Genomic DNA, 14,977 nt, shown 5'->3' on the forward strand with positions numbered 1-14,977 from the left:
GAACTAACCAAGCTCTGAGAAGGACCAGGCTGCAGCTACTGTTAGGTGGGGAGAAAGGTAGCAGTCAAGAGGAGCTATAAGAGCACCCCCTTCATCTTAAAGATGGGGAAAGTGAGAGCCAGAGAAAGAAAGAGACTTGCCCAAGGTAACACAGTAAGTCTGGGGTAGAGCTGGGACTCAGGTGTCCTGAATCTCAAACTGGAGCTCTATCCTCTAATCCCCAGCTATCTAAAGGTAGGGAAGATGAATCCCAGGAGCAGTTGCTGACTAGTGCAAGGTACCAAAGGCTATGGGAGACATGGCCAAGATAGCTGCTGGAAGGGAGATACAGGAAAGAAATAACGACAGCTGTGTCTTGAGCAGAACTTGGCAGATATCCCTGACAGAAGCTTTTTCCAACTGAGCTGAGCTTCGTGTCCCTGTGAGGCAGCCGAGATAGAAGGGAGGGGGGTACCAGGAGAAGCAAGGAGGGGAGAAGAGGGAGAGGAGCCATGCCCATCATGCTGTGCCCAGACCCATCCCTGGCCCGACTCTTCCCCTCGGTGTGTAAGGCAGCAATGCCACAGTGACCGCCAGCCGCTGGAGCTGGCCTAAGGCTTGGTTACTACTCACGTTCTCAAGGCCCCCACTGCGCAGCTTCGGATTCTGTTTGACAGAGGATTGGGGGGGTTATGAGAGCCAGGACAGCGAGCATCCCTGGCAGGACTGGGATAGAACAGATAGCAGGACCAGGTGTGAAGGAGATATGTGATGGGTACAGGTGCTAGGATGAGTCAGGGGTATGGAAAAGGATGCATGTCTGGGATAAGTTTTCCTGTATTGATCAGTAAGAAAAATGTGCCCACCAACCCAGAGCATGTATAAGCTGTGGATAAAAATTATACACCAGGATAAAGCCATGGAATCTGGATCGGAGGTCCAAGAAAGCACAGATACACGTGTCACAGGGAAGGGGTATGGCCCATGCCCACAGGAGAGGGTTCTCCGATAGCCACACCATCTCCTCTCTCGGTAACACAGGAGAGTCAAAGGCACAAGGCAGACCTGACAAAACAGCAGCCTGGCCCTGACCGAAAAGGAACCAAGTCAGTGTGTGTGGGTCTGAGTACAGAGGATGGGAGAAGGGTTGGCCCATTACTCACTCTGACTTCCTTGAAGAGCCTTAGACAGCTGCCATTGAGCATGAAGTAACGGTCATGGAAGCTGCCTGTGGGGAGGCCCAGGCCCAAGAGGCTTCGATCCTCACGGAACTTCATCATGCCATGCTTGGTGTCCCCCACCTTGCTGGCTGGGGAGGGAGGATGGAGGGGGATGAGGGAAGAGGTTGCATATTCCCCCCCCCCAACAAGACCAGGGGCTCCCTGAGGTAGGATTTATGACCTCACTCCCACCAAGAGCTGGCAGAATGTCTCCCTCAGACTGGGAGCTTCCTGAGGGCAAGGCTATGCTATGTCTCCCTCAGACATGGTGGTTACTGAGAGTGAGCTGAATCTCTTCCACAGACGGGAATCAGAATATACAGAAGGCCCAGAATCCAGTCAATATATGAGAGGGGAAGGGACAGGACCTTGGAGTGGAGGAGGGGAGAGGGGTAAGTAACTAAGGAGCTTCTTACCTAGATACATAAGCATGGCCTCCATGGAGAGGTACTTCTTTACCACCAGATGGCTATCAGTGCCCAGGCTGTGCAAGATAGGGAGAACCTTCTCAGTGTAGTGCAGGGGCCTCTCTGTGGAGAACATTATAATCATCACTGCCAACATCACCAACATGAAACTCTTCTAGCTTCCAACATCTCATAGCCATCACTGTTACAATCATGATCATCTCCATCTCCCCATCATGGTGATCATCACCATTCTCACCATATCTTTGACCATCTCTATATCAATCACTGGCACCACCATTATCTTCTAGCCATCTCCATTACTACCACCATCACAGTAGTCATCATTATTGTAATTAGATCTTTGATCATCACTTTTACCTCCATCATCTCCATATCAATCACCAGCACCAACACCTTCATCTCATAGCCATCAATGTAACAATCATGATCATCTCCATCCCTCCCATCATGGTGGTCATCACCATTCTCACCACATCTTTGACCATCTCTGTATCAATCACTGGCACCATCATTATCTTCTGGATATCTCCATTCCAGAAGTCATCACTATTGTAACTAGATCTTTGATCATCACTTTTACCTCCATCATCTCCATATCAATCACCAGCACCAACACTGTCATCACCAGTATCACTATCACCATCTCTAGCAAGACAATTAACCCCATGGTCATTGTATCACTCTCATGCTCATCCATCAGCATTAAAATCATCATCACCTTCCTCATGTGAAGATATCTAGGAACCATAGGATGAAAGCCATAGTGAAGAGAATTTGGGTAGGAATCAGAAAAAATAGAAGATCCAAAATTGTCATGGGATTATATACTATAGATCACCCAGGCAGAAGAAGAGAAGAGATGAAGAGTGGAAAATAGATAATAAGTCTGACATGGGGGTATCATGTAGTGATGAGGAACTCTCACTTACCCAGGAGTTCACTCTCTGAAGCGAATGAGTTCTCGGTTTGCCTCAATAATAATTTTATCCTTTGGAAAGTAAAAAAGTAAGGGAAGAGGAACTTTTTTTGGATCGAATTATAACCAATTAGGAGTTGGTGGATGCTGAAGAAGAAACCACAGGAATCTTGAGGGGAAGTGACCACTTGGTGGGAGAGCCCATCATAGAGAAGAGACAAAAGATGGCTTAAATGTACATCCATCCTAGATTTTGGGAGAGCAGATTTCAAAATCAGAAAAAAGGAGAGGTAGGATCCCATGGTCTAATATCTTTTGGAGAAAGCTGTCCCAGAAGAGAAAAGAAGAATTCGAAAATTAAATTCTAAGTACAACAAAAAGTAGAAAGCTCATCAAAGAACAATATGAATAGTTCTCATTTAAATTATTGGGCGAGCTAGGTAGCTCAGCTGATAGAAATCCAGGCCTAGAGATGGAGGTCCTGGGTTCAAATCTGGATTCAGGTACTTCTTAGCTGTGTGACCCTGGGCAAGTTACTTAACCCCCATTGCCTAGCCCTTACCAGTCTTCTGCCTTAGAACCAGTACTTAGTATCAATTCTAAGACAGAAGGTAAGAGTTTAAAAAATAAAATAAAATAAATTACTGATGTAGGCACTTTCCTTTTAAATGCTGAAGTAGATTGATTTGGGCTGATGATACTAAACCCTGAATAACTAAAAGAGATTTACAGTTAGTCACTCAAAAAAGCTCACTCTATCTTCATAGGAAAAACCAAGTAAATGAAGGAGTTGAATGAATAACTCAAAGAGCTGATTCAGCAATATATCAGACACTGCAGTTGGACAATCAACTGGGTCCAGAATTGATAAAGAGGAAGCAAAACAGGCTGAATGGTATATAGGAAATGATTTAACTCTTCCCACTATCCCAAGCTATCCCCTGCAACAAAAATCCATCTTTTTAGCACCAATTTTAACCCTCTTCTGGTGATGCTACATGGCTTGAAGTCATGGTATATATAGACCACAACCTACAAAACCTTAAAATGGCAGCACACTCAAAGATCAATGGGAAAGATGCATGGCAGGCGTAAATAGGCTGGCAGCACATTTCCAATAATAACTTGCATATGAGATGTTGTGTAAGAGATATCCAGGAAACCAATGCAAAGTGAAGTCAGCAGAGCCAGGAAAACAATATTCACAATGACTACAATGATGTAAATGGAAAGAACAACCACCACAAAACAATCGAAACTGAATGTTGGGAAACTGAAGAACAAGTTTAGTTAGCCCCAGTGAAGAAATATGAGAAGATCCCCTTCCCCCACTGCTTTGCAGTGGTCCACAAGGGCGGAATGATGCATATGTCAGATGTTTTTAGTGTGTCAATCGGTTTTGCTGAATTTCTTGTTTCTTTTTTTAATTTTAAAGAATTTAAATCTTAAAGAATTTTTTTAAAAATTCTTTGTTATAAGGCATGGCACCATGAGTGCTAGCTAGAGGTATATGGGGGGAAATCTATGTGATGTACAAACAGGCAAAGCATAATAAGAAAAGGTAGTGAACTAGTTACACAGCAAGAGATGGCCCAAGGCATATTCAGGTATCCTTGCAATGTTGAAAAAGACCTACAGTAGTAGTTCTTAATGGTTTTTTGATGATATAGATCTCTTTGTCAGTCTGATGACCCCTTCTCAGAATAATGTTTTTAATTATATAAAATAAAATACATAGGATTACAAAGAAAACAAATTGTATTGAAATAAAAATGTAATTATATTGAAATAAAGATGTAATTTTTCCCCATCCACATTTACGGGGCCCCTGAAATCTATCATGGACCCCTTGAGGGTTCTTTGACCCAGAGAGGAAGGCCTCCAACACACCCTGCAAGTCCTGTTTGCAATATTTATGAGAAGCATGGAAAAGAATTGCAAAGGACAAGAAGGTACAGACAGCTTATGATTTGCAGCACCTCAAAGGCGCTTGAAAGCAAAATAGGTGTCCTCAGAAAGCAGTGAGTACCCTCTCAATGGAAGTGCGTGTCATGATTAAAATTCTTCAGAGACTTTATCTTAATTTTGTAATTATTCAACAAATAATAAAAAGTGGGCTAGAGAAAGAAAGAGGAAAAACCCAAGCCACATGTGACTGACCAGCTCTCTTAGCCACCTCCTCCTCGAGCAGGCAGCACCACCAGCTCGGAGCCAGACCCCACACCTTCTCAGTCTATGATTGCAAGGAAAGAGCACCACTTCCTCTCCCCTCCGCCAATTCATGCTCCTTGTGACATCCCTTTCCCAAGCCTCTTTGATTGCCAGACAGACCTCAGTCCAAACAAGAGGCTAGTCTTCTGGACACCAGGAGTAACCACGTCATGTTTAGAATGACTGCAGGGCACATGTATGGCATCTTCTACCGTGGTAGACAAGAAGAGGGAGAACTCTACCCATGGCCTCAGAGAGATCTGGTTCAGAGCTTCAGCCCTAAGGTTTTTTGCTTTAAAATCAAAAGGTGGTTTTAGGGATGCTAAAAAGAGGTTCAGATTAATATTCATTCTCCATGTGCTCAAAGAGAGAATGAATGACCCCTCTGGGAGATGTTGTAAGAAGGATTTTTGTTCAGGTATGGCTCAAACTGTTTCACCTTTGAAGTCTCTTGCAAGTCTAAGATCCTATGCTAACCATCAGCGCATATCATCCCCCCTTTACCATCAATCCCTCCGTCACCACCATCGCATCACCTCTATCACCATCGCTTCCATTATTCATGACCTAGAACATGGTAGTAAACTCTCCGGTGTCTACAGCCCTCACCCCATCACCATCACGGTACAGCTGCCATGGTACATTGTATGGTGCCTAGTCTGTTGTTTCTAGGACCTTTCTTAAGATTTGTACAAAGAGAGATGATTGCTTTGGGGAATTTTATAACCATAAGTGGCATCCCTTTTCAGGGGAATGTAAATGCATTAACACCACTTACCAGAGAATATATACATACATGCATATACATATTTCTAGGCAGCTATATTAATAATTGAGGCTGCCCCACCCCGTGGGGAGCTTTATGTATTCTACCCCTCCTCTATATAATCTGAGTTAACATTCTTACATAAAGTGCCAAGGGGAAAAGCTATAAGCACTTCATCAAAGAGCTTTTGATCCTCACTTGAAAGAACAACCAGAGGCCATTCTCCTGGCAATAGCTAGGCAATTTTAAGGCAGAATTCTCTGGGAAGTCTCATGCCTCTATTAATTGATTACTCTCCAGTATAACTACATGATTTTAATTGCTTCTGTCTTTCTTTTGTGGTCACCCCTAAAATCGGCTGAGATGTTCTTCTCATCTCCCCAAGTATAACTCTGTTTAAGGATTGAATTTAGCCCAATTGGTCTCGTAGTACTTGAGGTCACAGATAAAGTACTCAATGTCTGTCTCCTTTGTTAGCCAACTTTGAGAAGGAGCATTCCAATTTCCTTTTCTCATCCCTCTTAACCAATTACTGTGCTCAATGATCCCAGAGACCAGATATGGAAACAGATAACATACATCTTGCTCGCCCCCAGACAACATGCTGAACCTCCTGAAAAGAAGGGAAGGGAGGTTTGAAATGGGCCTTTTCCTGTGCAAATGGGGGAAAACAGAGAGCTGCCATACCAAATCCCCAACCTAGATGAAGATTGGAGGACTATAGTACCCACCAGTCTCCTGTCTCTGGACTTCCAGAGGCCTCAGTTAGCTATACAGGATATTATTTAATTAATCTCATTTGGATATGTAAATCTTGTGCATGAGTGTTCTTCTTTTCACTCCTTAGTATGGATGTAGAGCTAATATATAATCACTCTTTAGAGAAGCCTTTGCTTTCCATTTTTTTTAGCGAACTCATTTTAAAATTCAGACCTGTACTCATTTTATGAAGAATTGAAGGAATTGAAATTACTGGGAGAAATTAATCAAGTCGCCTCATTTTTCAACTCCCAGGACTCACACTGAGAGCCCTCTTTCAAATTGCTGTACTGAGTGGCCCTGGTTCACATGAACACAGCATGAATCTCTGTGAACGCATGTTTATGTCACCTCTTGCTAGTCTAATCCATCCATATTCCAAAGACCACTTACCTGCCTCTTCCCTCTCATTGACTTCAAAACAGGTCCAATAGTCCTTCTCCTTTATCCTCACATTCCTACGATCTAGGATCTCCATGGTGAGCTCCTGGGCTGTCATGGATGCTGGGATCTGAGGGAAAGAGGCATAACGTCAAGAAATAAGACTTTTCTTTCCTAATCCCAGAAGACTACTGTCCCCCAAAGCCTGGGCCACAGCTTGATCCCTGAAAAGAGGGCAAAGGGAAAACCTGAATCAACCAGGACCCAGACTCCAGTTCAGGTGCGCCCTGATAAGATATAGTGGAAAGAAGATAGGATGTGTAGTCCAAAGTCATGGATTCAAATCCGACCTCCAAAATTTACCAGCTGTGTGACCTCTCCGGGTCTTGATTTTTTCATCTTTAAAATGAGACAACTGGCCAACTAAATGACCTTTAAAGTCCTTTCCTGCTCCCAATCTGTGAACCTATCATTGTAAGTTGTGACTGGGTTAAGTAGGCCACCTTATTCCATCTTTATAGGGCCAAAATCCCCAAGTTCCCCCCAGGTATCAAGTATTCATGAGACCTGCAAGTCAAGTGGCCAGGATTTGAGCTCCCTTTCTTTCATCAACTACCTGCTGGTTCTAAATAGGTCATTTCATTTTTATAAGCCTCCATTTTCCCATCTCTAAAATGATAATAATATTTTTGCCATTTACTGCAATTTGAATCTTAGAATGCTATGGAAATGGGAGCCATGTGCTAGCTGTGTGACTAGAGGCTGCCTCACTCTGGGAGCCTCATTCATTCACACCAAAAAAAGGGAAATGCTCAACCTGACCCTACCTAGTACCTCACAGATCTATTTTGAGAAAAACACTTTGCAAATGGCACTCTCATTACTAGGATCATTTCTTTAACTTCCTCTAGCGCCTGGTTCTATAGATGGCCTGTATCAGCCCTCAACACTGATCAGTTCTAGAAAAAAACCAGTGTGGAGGTCCCTGGAAGACAGGCCTGACTGGGAGGCATCAAGAATTCTGTTTGACAGGCTTGGGGTGAATGGGCTCCAGCACCTAGGACAGCTCCAGGAGCAGAGGCCAAGGCTGGGCATTGAGGTTCCTCGGGCTCACCTTAACATGCTGTTCTGTCTCCGTTGCTTTCTTCTCCAGGTAAACGGTGCAGATGAAATCTCCAGCATGCTGTGGAGGGACGAGAAGAAAGAGTTAGAGAAGGTGAAAGGGGACAAAAAGGGACAGAAGTCTCCCCTGAAGAACACTAGTCTTCTGGCAACTTCTTTCTACCCTCTGAGACATATACGGAGCTACAGAAGGCTAAGGACAGTGTAGTGTACAGGGCACAGTGCTGGACCGGGATGAAAGTCATCTCTCCCACCTCAGAACTTCCTAAAGCCTTTCTTTGGGTCCTCTACTAGCCTTTCTAGGAATCCCCAGCACTTAGCACAATGTCCAGTAAGTAGAAGAGTTTAATAAAAGCCTGTAGATAGACTCATTGAACCTTCTTACGCTCTATTGTGTGTCCCAATTACATCCCATGTGCACGTGTCCTCTTTGCCCCCCTCCTAAGGTCCCTGAGGGCAGCCTTTATGTCATTTTTCATCTTTCTAGCTCTAAAATCTATGATCTTATGACTCCTAGGACTCCACCCCTATGTCTCATCCCCAGAATTATCCCTCTTAGGGAATGGCCTTGTCCTGGGAGAGGTCTGTCTGGGTTGGGCACGTTGAGTCCAGGGGAGAAATTAGAAAAGCTGAGCAAAGGGAAATGCTAGCCAATGTGAGGGGAAAGAGGGGCCTGGCCAGGACAGAGGGAGACTCTAGATGAGGCACAATGAAAAATGGGGGTCTGACCAAGGTGGACCTACAGAAGAGGGTCTGGTGAGGACAACACTGGGCTAGCCAAGGGCAGAGAGATTGCCTTATACATCACCAGTGCAGAAAGCAGGACGCTTCCCCGGGTTGTTTGATGCCCTCTCAACTAATCTACCCCGCCCCCATCCTTCAGCAGATATTTAGCTTCAATTAGAGGTATGTCAAGTAAAAAAGAGATCAGATTTGTCCTATTTGGCTGCAGAAATTACAATTAAGGAGTATTAAGGAAGAGCGCAGAGAGGTAGATGTAAGGCACAGAGCACCAATGAACAATTTCTTAATAATCAAAGATGTCAAGGTGGCATCTAGATGGCTTAGTGGATTGAGAGCCAGGCCCAGAGACAAGGAACTGGGTTCAAATCTGGCCTCAGACACTTCCTAACTGTGTGACCACTTAATCCCTATTGCTTAGTTCTTATTACTCTTCCAACTTGGAGCCAATGCATAGCAATGATTCCAAGACAGGGTAAGGGTTTAAAAAAATAACAATAATAATCAAATATGTCCCCAAATAGAAGTGTTTCAGGAGAGGGAGTGAGCTCCCCATCCCTACAGGTCTTCGTGACCACTTGGTATTGGAAAGCATACAGACAGATTTGAGTTTAAAGTCTGTGACAATGACTAGCTGTGTGACCAAAGGCCAATAGCAATATCTCTCTAAGCTTGTTTCCTCCTCTGCAAAAGAATAATATTTACATTACCTACTTCAGTTTCTTTGTGAGAAAAGAGCAGTATCACTCTAATGGTGAATTACTACTCTGGTGTTGCTGGAAGAAGGTTTCCTCTGCAGGGAGAGAGACTAGAGTGGATGCCTTCTGGAGTTCCTTTGAACAATGAGATTCAGTGACTCCTGAACTCTCTGCTGGATCTGAGGTTCTGGTACCTAGGAATTCTATGATACCTGGGATCCCTCCCTCCTTCCAACTCCAGGCCCCTGTGGTCTCTCTCTGAATACCAGAGGATAGATCCCAGGCTCTGCTCTGGCCCCTCAGCATCTCAGCCACAGGAAGCTGCATGGGGGATGGATTCCCAGTCAGAAGACCTGAGAGTATTCCTGGCTTTAACACTGCCCAATTCAAAATGCACCTTCTGTGGCCTAGCAGTACCATATCTTAAACTGTACTATAAAGCAGTGGTCATCAAAACAATATGATACTGGCAAAGAAACAGAAGGGAGGATCAGTGGAATAGACTAGGGGTAAGCAACTTGAGCAAGACAGTCTTCAATAAACCCAAAGAACTCAGCTTTTGGGACAAAAACCCACTATTTGACAAAAACTGCTGGGAAAATTGGAAAACAATATGGGAGAGATTGGGCCTAGATCAACATCTCACACCCTATACCAAGATAAACTCAGAATGACTAGAATATAAAGAAGGAAACTATAGGTAAATTGAGTGAGCACAGAAGAGTATACTTGTCAGATATATGGGAAGGGAAAGATTTTAAAACCAAGCAAGAGTTAGAAAAAATAACAAAATGTAAAATAAATAATTTTGACTACATTAAACAAAAAAGTTTTTGTACAGACAAAACCAATGCTACCAAAATTAGAAGGGAAGCAACAAATTGGGGAAAAATCTTTATAACAAAAAACTCAGACAAAGGTCTAATTACTCAAATATACAAGGAGCTAAATCAATTATACAAAAAAAAAAAGCCATCCCCCAATCAATAAATGGGCAAGGGACATGTATAAGCAACTTTCAGATAAAGAAATCAAAACTATCAATAAGCACATGAGAAAGTGTTATAAATCTCTAATAATTAGAGAAATGCAAATCAAAACACCTTTGAGGTACCACCTCACACCTAGCAGATTGGCTAATATGACAGCAAAAAAAGTAATAAATGTTGGAGGGGATGTGGTAAAATTGGGACATTAATGCATTGCTGGTGGAGTTGTGAACTGATCCAACCCTTCTGGATGGCAATTTGGAACTGTGCTCAAAGGGCTTTAAAAGACTATCTGCCTTTTGATCCAGCCATAGTACTACTTGGATTATACCCCAAAGAAATAATAAGGAAAAAGACTTGTACAAAAATATTTATAGCTGCATTCTTTGTGGTGGTAAAAAAAATTGGAAAATGAGGGAATGTCCTTAGATTGAGGAATGGCTAAACAAATTGTGGTATCTGTTGGTGATGGAATACTATTGTGCTCAAAGGAACAAAGAACTGGAGGAATTCCATGTGAACTGGAAAGACCTCCAGAGTAAAAGGAGTAGATCCAGGAGAACATTGTACATAGAGGCTGATACATTGTGGTACAATCAAACATAATGGACTTCTCTACTAGCAGCAATGCAAGAATCCAGAGCAAGGCAGAGGGACTTATGAGAAAGAAAACTAGCCACATTCAGAGGAAGAACTGTGGGAGGAGAAACACAGAAGAAAAACAACTGCTTGAACACATGGGCTGATGGGGATATTATTGGGATGAAGACACTAAACGATAACTCTAGTCCAACTATCAATAATATGGAATTAGATCTTGATCAATGATACATGTAAAACCCAGTGGAATTGTGCATCAGCTAAGTGGGGCTGAGCGGGGGGCTTGGGGGAGAGGGAAAGAACATGAATATGCAACTATGGGAAAATAAAATTTAAAAATTTTTTTAAATGGACCTTCTACAGCACACGCGCACACACACACACACACACACGTGTACACACACATTGCTAATGACTTCCCTCCAAGATTATTCCCCATTTGCATTGTTTCCATATATATCATTTGTATAGTCACTTGCATGTAGCCTCTCCCAAGCTCCTTGAGGGCAGAGACTCTGTTCTTGTCATTTGTTATATCCCCAGCACTTAGCTCAATGCCTGGCCCATAAATATTTTACTGACTGCTGGCTGACTCGAAGGCCTGCTTTTCATTTTGGTACTTAGGTAGCCCCTGTCCCTAGCAAAGCATAGGGTCTGTCCTGTAGGAAACCCTTAACGAATGCTTATTCATTAAGGAAAGAATGAAAGAACTTAAGGAACCAAAGGAACAGTGGCAAGAACAGGCAGGGACCAGTGGCAGTTGGCTAGAGACAGAAGGGCGTCTCCCTCTTCCGTGGTTTGGACAGTCAGTGCCCAAAGGCCAGGCCAGGCAGAAAGAAAATGAGGCCAAACTCAGGGAAGGATGGAGCTTGGTTGGAGCCAGTGGGCTGCTCAGGACTCTGGCTGCCTTACCTGTGTTCCACTGGCTGAGCCCGCCACCCTCATCTTGACGATGGCCGTAATCTCCTCCCGCTGCTTTCTCAGTTCCTCCTCATCCACCTAAGGGGAGATAGGAGGCAACAAAGAATTAAGAGGGCAGGGGTCGGGGAATTGCCTGTGATGGGGTAAGGTGGCTCTTCTAGCTACCCTCTCCCAAATTACCCACTAGAATCTCAAAGGAAGTTACTAAGGGTGAGGGTTCCCTGTGTGACCTTGGGAAAATCCTTTCCTTTTGTGGACCTCAGTTTCCCCAGTTATGAAAATAAGAGACTGGACTAGATTCTCTTTTCTTTTTTTTCAACAAAGGGCTTTATATGTGTATAATCTGGATGGAACTGATTTTTCACAGCCATGCCATCTCGGTTAGAAGACTATTGTATGCCTAAGGTCCCGGCCAAGGATAATATTCCAGTCTTAATTTCTATGAACTAGGAGAGGCCTTCAGAGACCATCTAGTCCTAATTTTACAGGTAAGGAAACAGACCACAGGATAGAGAGCTCCCTGATTTGCCCAAGGTCAGAGTTACTAAGAAGCAGAGCCAGGATGAGAACTCGGGACCTCTAACCCCAAATCCCACATTCTCTCCACTAACCCACACATATCGCCTCTTCTTCTGTTCTAAGGTCTCTTCCAGCTCTGACATTTTATGTTCTATGTTCTAAGGGGCCTGAAAAAACATCTAGTCTGATTCCTTCTTTTTATAAAGGAGAAAACCAAAGATAAAAGATAGGAAGTGGCTTATACCAGGTCACACAGAGAATCAAAGGTAGAACAAGTACTAGAAAGGAGGTCTCCTGACTCCCACTCCAGAAAAATCTCCAGTCCCTTTCCAGTCCTGGGCTTGGGACCCCTTGGGACATGGATTCCATAGTTCCCAGGTTTTTTCCATTGCCATCACCATTCCCGAAACGTACACTGAACACTCGGACATAGTGATCGATGAGGTCCTCCACTACTCGGCCAGCCTTGTAGTCCTGACCATCTGTCTGGAAAAGCGTAGGCCCAAATACAATTGCCAAGTTATGGGTATTCATCTGATTGGTTTCCGAGAAGCACTGTACACTGTGAAGGATGGGAAGACCTTAATTCAGGGTCCTCCTTCCCCTAATCTGATAAGCCCCTTAGATCCCCTTTTCCTGGAATGCCCTGGAACATTAGGGGAAAAAAGACCCCTTAGATGAGAGAACCAAGAACCCAGATGGTTCTTGGCCTGGAAGTGAAGAGAGGGAGAAACCTTTCCCAAGGGGAGGGAGTGGGGCGCCAGATCCTCTGACCTGTGGCCTAAAGTTCCATAGATGGGATAGGCCAGCATGGGGAGGGGGTGGAGGGATATGGGGGAGATGGAGAAATGATGTCTTCTCTGGGTCTCACCAGTACAGGTGGCTGATGAGGGCCTTCACTGTAGCCCGGTTGACAGGGGGCAAGAGTCCCAAGAGTTCCTGGTACCTAGAAATCTTCTCTTCCTCATTCTCAATTGCTGGGGAACAGGAGATAGGAAGGTATGAGGTCTGGGCCCTCCAGAGTCTATGATCCTTTTAGTTTCTTTTTCAACCCCAGCCAGCTTTTCCCAGCCCATATTCCCCCAGCACCCACCCTGGGCCTTCACACAACAAACCCCAGAGACTGGTGGGGAGGTAAGGACAGGAGTTGTTCTGCCAGTGCCACATGGGAGTAGAAATCTAAAGGTGTAGGAAATAAGGGAAAGGGCTGGGGAGTAGGGAGCAGGGAAGGGAACTAGAGAAGTTGGTCATTTGGCCAGAGCCATTCAGTTACTCAGGTGTCAGGTTGTCCTATCAGGCAGTTGGGCAGCTGGTCAATCACTTGACCAGTCCTTCTGTCAGTCAGTCAATTCATTGATTAGTTAGCACATCTATCTGTCCAGCCATCAGTCACAAAATCAGAGTGAGAAGGGATCACAACAGCCAACTAGTCCAACCTACAGCTGAAAAGGAATCTCGTCCACAACATAGTGGAAGAGGTCAGTCGGCCTTTGTTTGAAGACCTCTCGAGAGGGGCAGTCATTGCTGCCTGAAGCAGCCCCTTCCATGCTGGAACAGTTCTAATCATTAACAAGTTTTGTTTATCTCGAGCCTAAACTTATCATTTTGAAATTCCATCCTACCTATCCTACAATGTTCTTAGTTCTGCTTTTCGGGGTCAAACAGGACAGGCCTTCTGGGGAAACAGCTCTCAGGACCCCCCTAAGTCTTCTCTCTCTCAGACCAAACATCCAATCCCTTCAGCATCATCTCAAAATTCTTCACTATCCTGGCTTGTCAGCAGGCCCATTTTTCAAAAGTGTAATCAGTCTGTCCAACAGTCTGCTCTTGGTTTGGTCTTTTCTCCTGCCTACCAACAGTCTATCATCCGTCCGTCCGTCCATCTGTCTGCCTGTCTGTCTGTCAGCTGGTCAGCCCACAGGTCCACTCCACAGCAGCACCTGCTGTTTCAAGCCAAGCACAGCGCTGAGTCCGGGTGAAGAGCCCATCAGGCAGGTCCCTCAGGAAGCGCTTGAGGGCAGAGGAGACATCATCCACATGTTGCTCCCCCTCCTTGAGCCGCACAGAGCGAGCATCTCGACGCAGATTCTCCAGCACCCGCTGTGTCTTTGACGTCTGCCCACACTTACGATAGATGCCCTCTGAGGTCAATCCTAGATGACAAGGAGGGAGAGAAGAAAGGAGGAGGCATCAGAGAGAGAATTAGGTGGTCCTTGGAAAGGAAGAGGAGTAACCCACCCATGGCCATAGCCAGAGCCCTGCCCCAGATGCTCCACTCACCACACTGAGTGATGTAGTCTATACATCGGTAGACGATGACAGGGATGTCAGAGTCCCCCAGTTGCTGCTCAGACAGAGTGTCCCCAGAACTTGCTGCTGCCTTCTGGATAGCCCCCAGCCATCCTGCGAAGTCCAGCTTCCTTTCCCCCTGAATATACAGGGTCCTGGGCCCAATGCCCAGTCAATGTCACCTCCAGGAAGCCCAGTGGGATTCACCCTCCCTATCCCATCCACAGGGCCCTTGTAGTTTTATATTGTCAGAAAGAAGGATCCTTAGTGGGTCATCCAATCCAACCCCATCCTTTTAGAGAAGTTAAAACTGGGGTTCAGAGAGGAGAAGGGACTTCCCCAAGGTCACAGAAGCTAGGGGTAACATTGGGAATAGAACCTAGAGCTCCCAGTTCCAAGTCCAGGGACCAGAATCACAGTCTCCAGGAGGAAGGA

At 44.8% G+C, this 14,977-nt stretch overlaps 1 protein-coding gene across 1 annotated transcript in view; it reads right to left on the minus strand.

Moving 5' to 3' along the window:
• The window catches only part of ARAP1 (ArfGAP with RhoGAP domain, ankyrin repeat and PH domain 1), a 48,286-nt gene that overhangs the window by 14,344 nt on the left and 18,965 nt on the right, over window positions 1-14,977 (minus strand). Inside the window, exons 16-24 of the mRNA XM_044668111.1 lie at window positions 14,534-14,697; window positions 14,194-14,406; window positions 13,125-13,230; window positions 12,668-12,815; window positions 11,726-11,812; window positions 7,778-7,846; window positions 6,676-6,793; window positions 1,616-1,729; window positions 1,143-1,288 (exon numbers count right to left, since the gene is read on the minus strand). Of these exons, the coding sequence (XP_044524046.1) occupies window positions 1,143-1,288; window positions 1,616-1,729; window positions 6,676-6,793; window positions 7,778-7,846; window positions 11,726-11,812; window positions 12,668-12,815; window positions 13,125-13,230; window positions 14,194-14,406; window positions 14,534-14,697 (1,165 nt within the window). The remainder of the gene's footprint in view (window positions 1-1,142; window positions 1,289-1,615; window positions 1,730-6,675; window positions 6,794-7,777; window positions 7,847-11,725; window positions 11,813-12,667; window positions 12,816-13,124; window positions 13,231-14,193; window positions 14,407-14,533; window positions 14,698-14,977) is intronic.

This window comes from Gracilinanus agilis, chromosome 3 (assembly GCF_016433145.1).
Source record: "Gracilinanus agilis isolate LMUSP501 chromosome 3, AgileGrace, whole genome shotgun sequence".
Classification (NCBI taxonomy): domain Eukaryota; kingdom Metazoa; phylum Chordata; class Mammalia; order Didelphimorphia; family Didelphidae; genus Gracilinanus; species Gracilinanus agilis.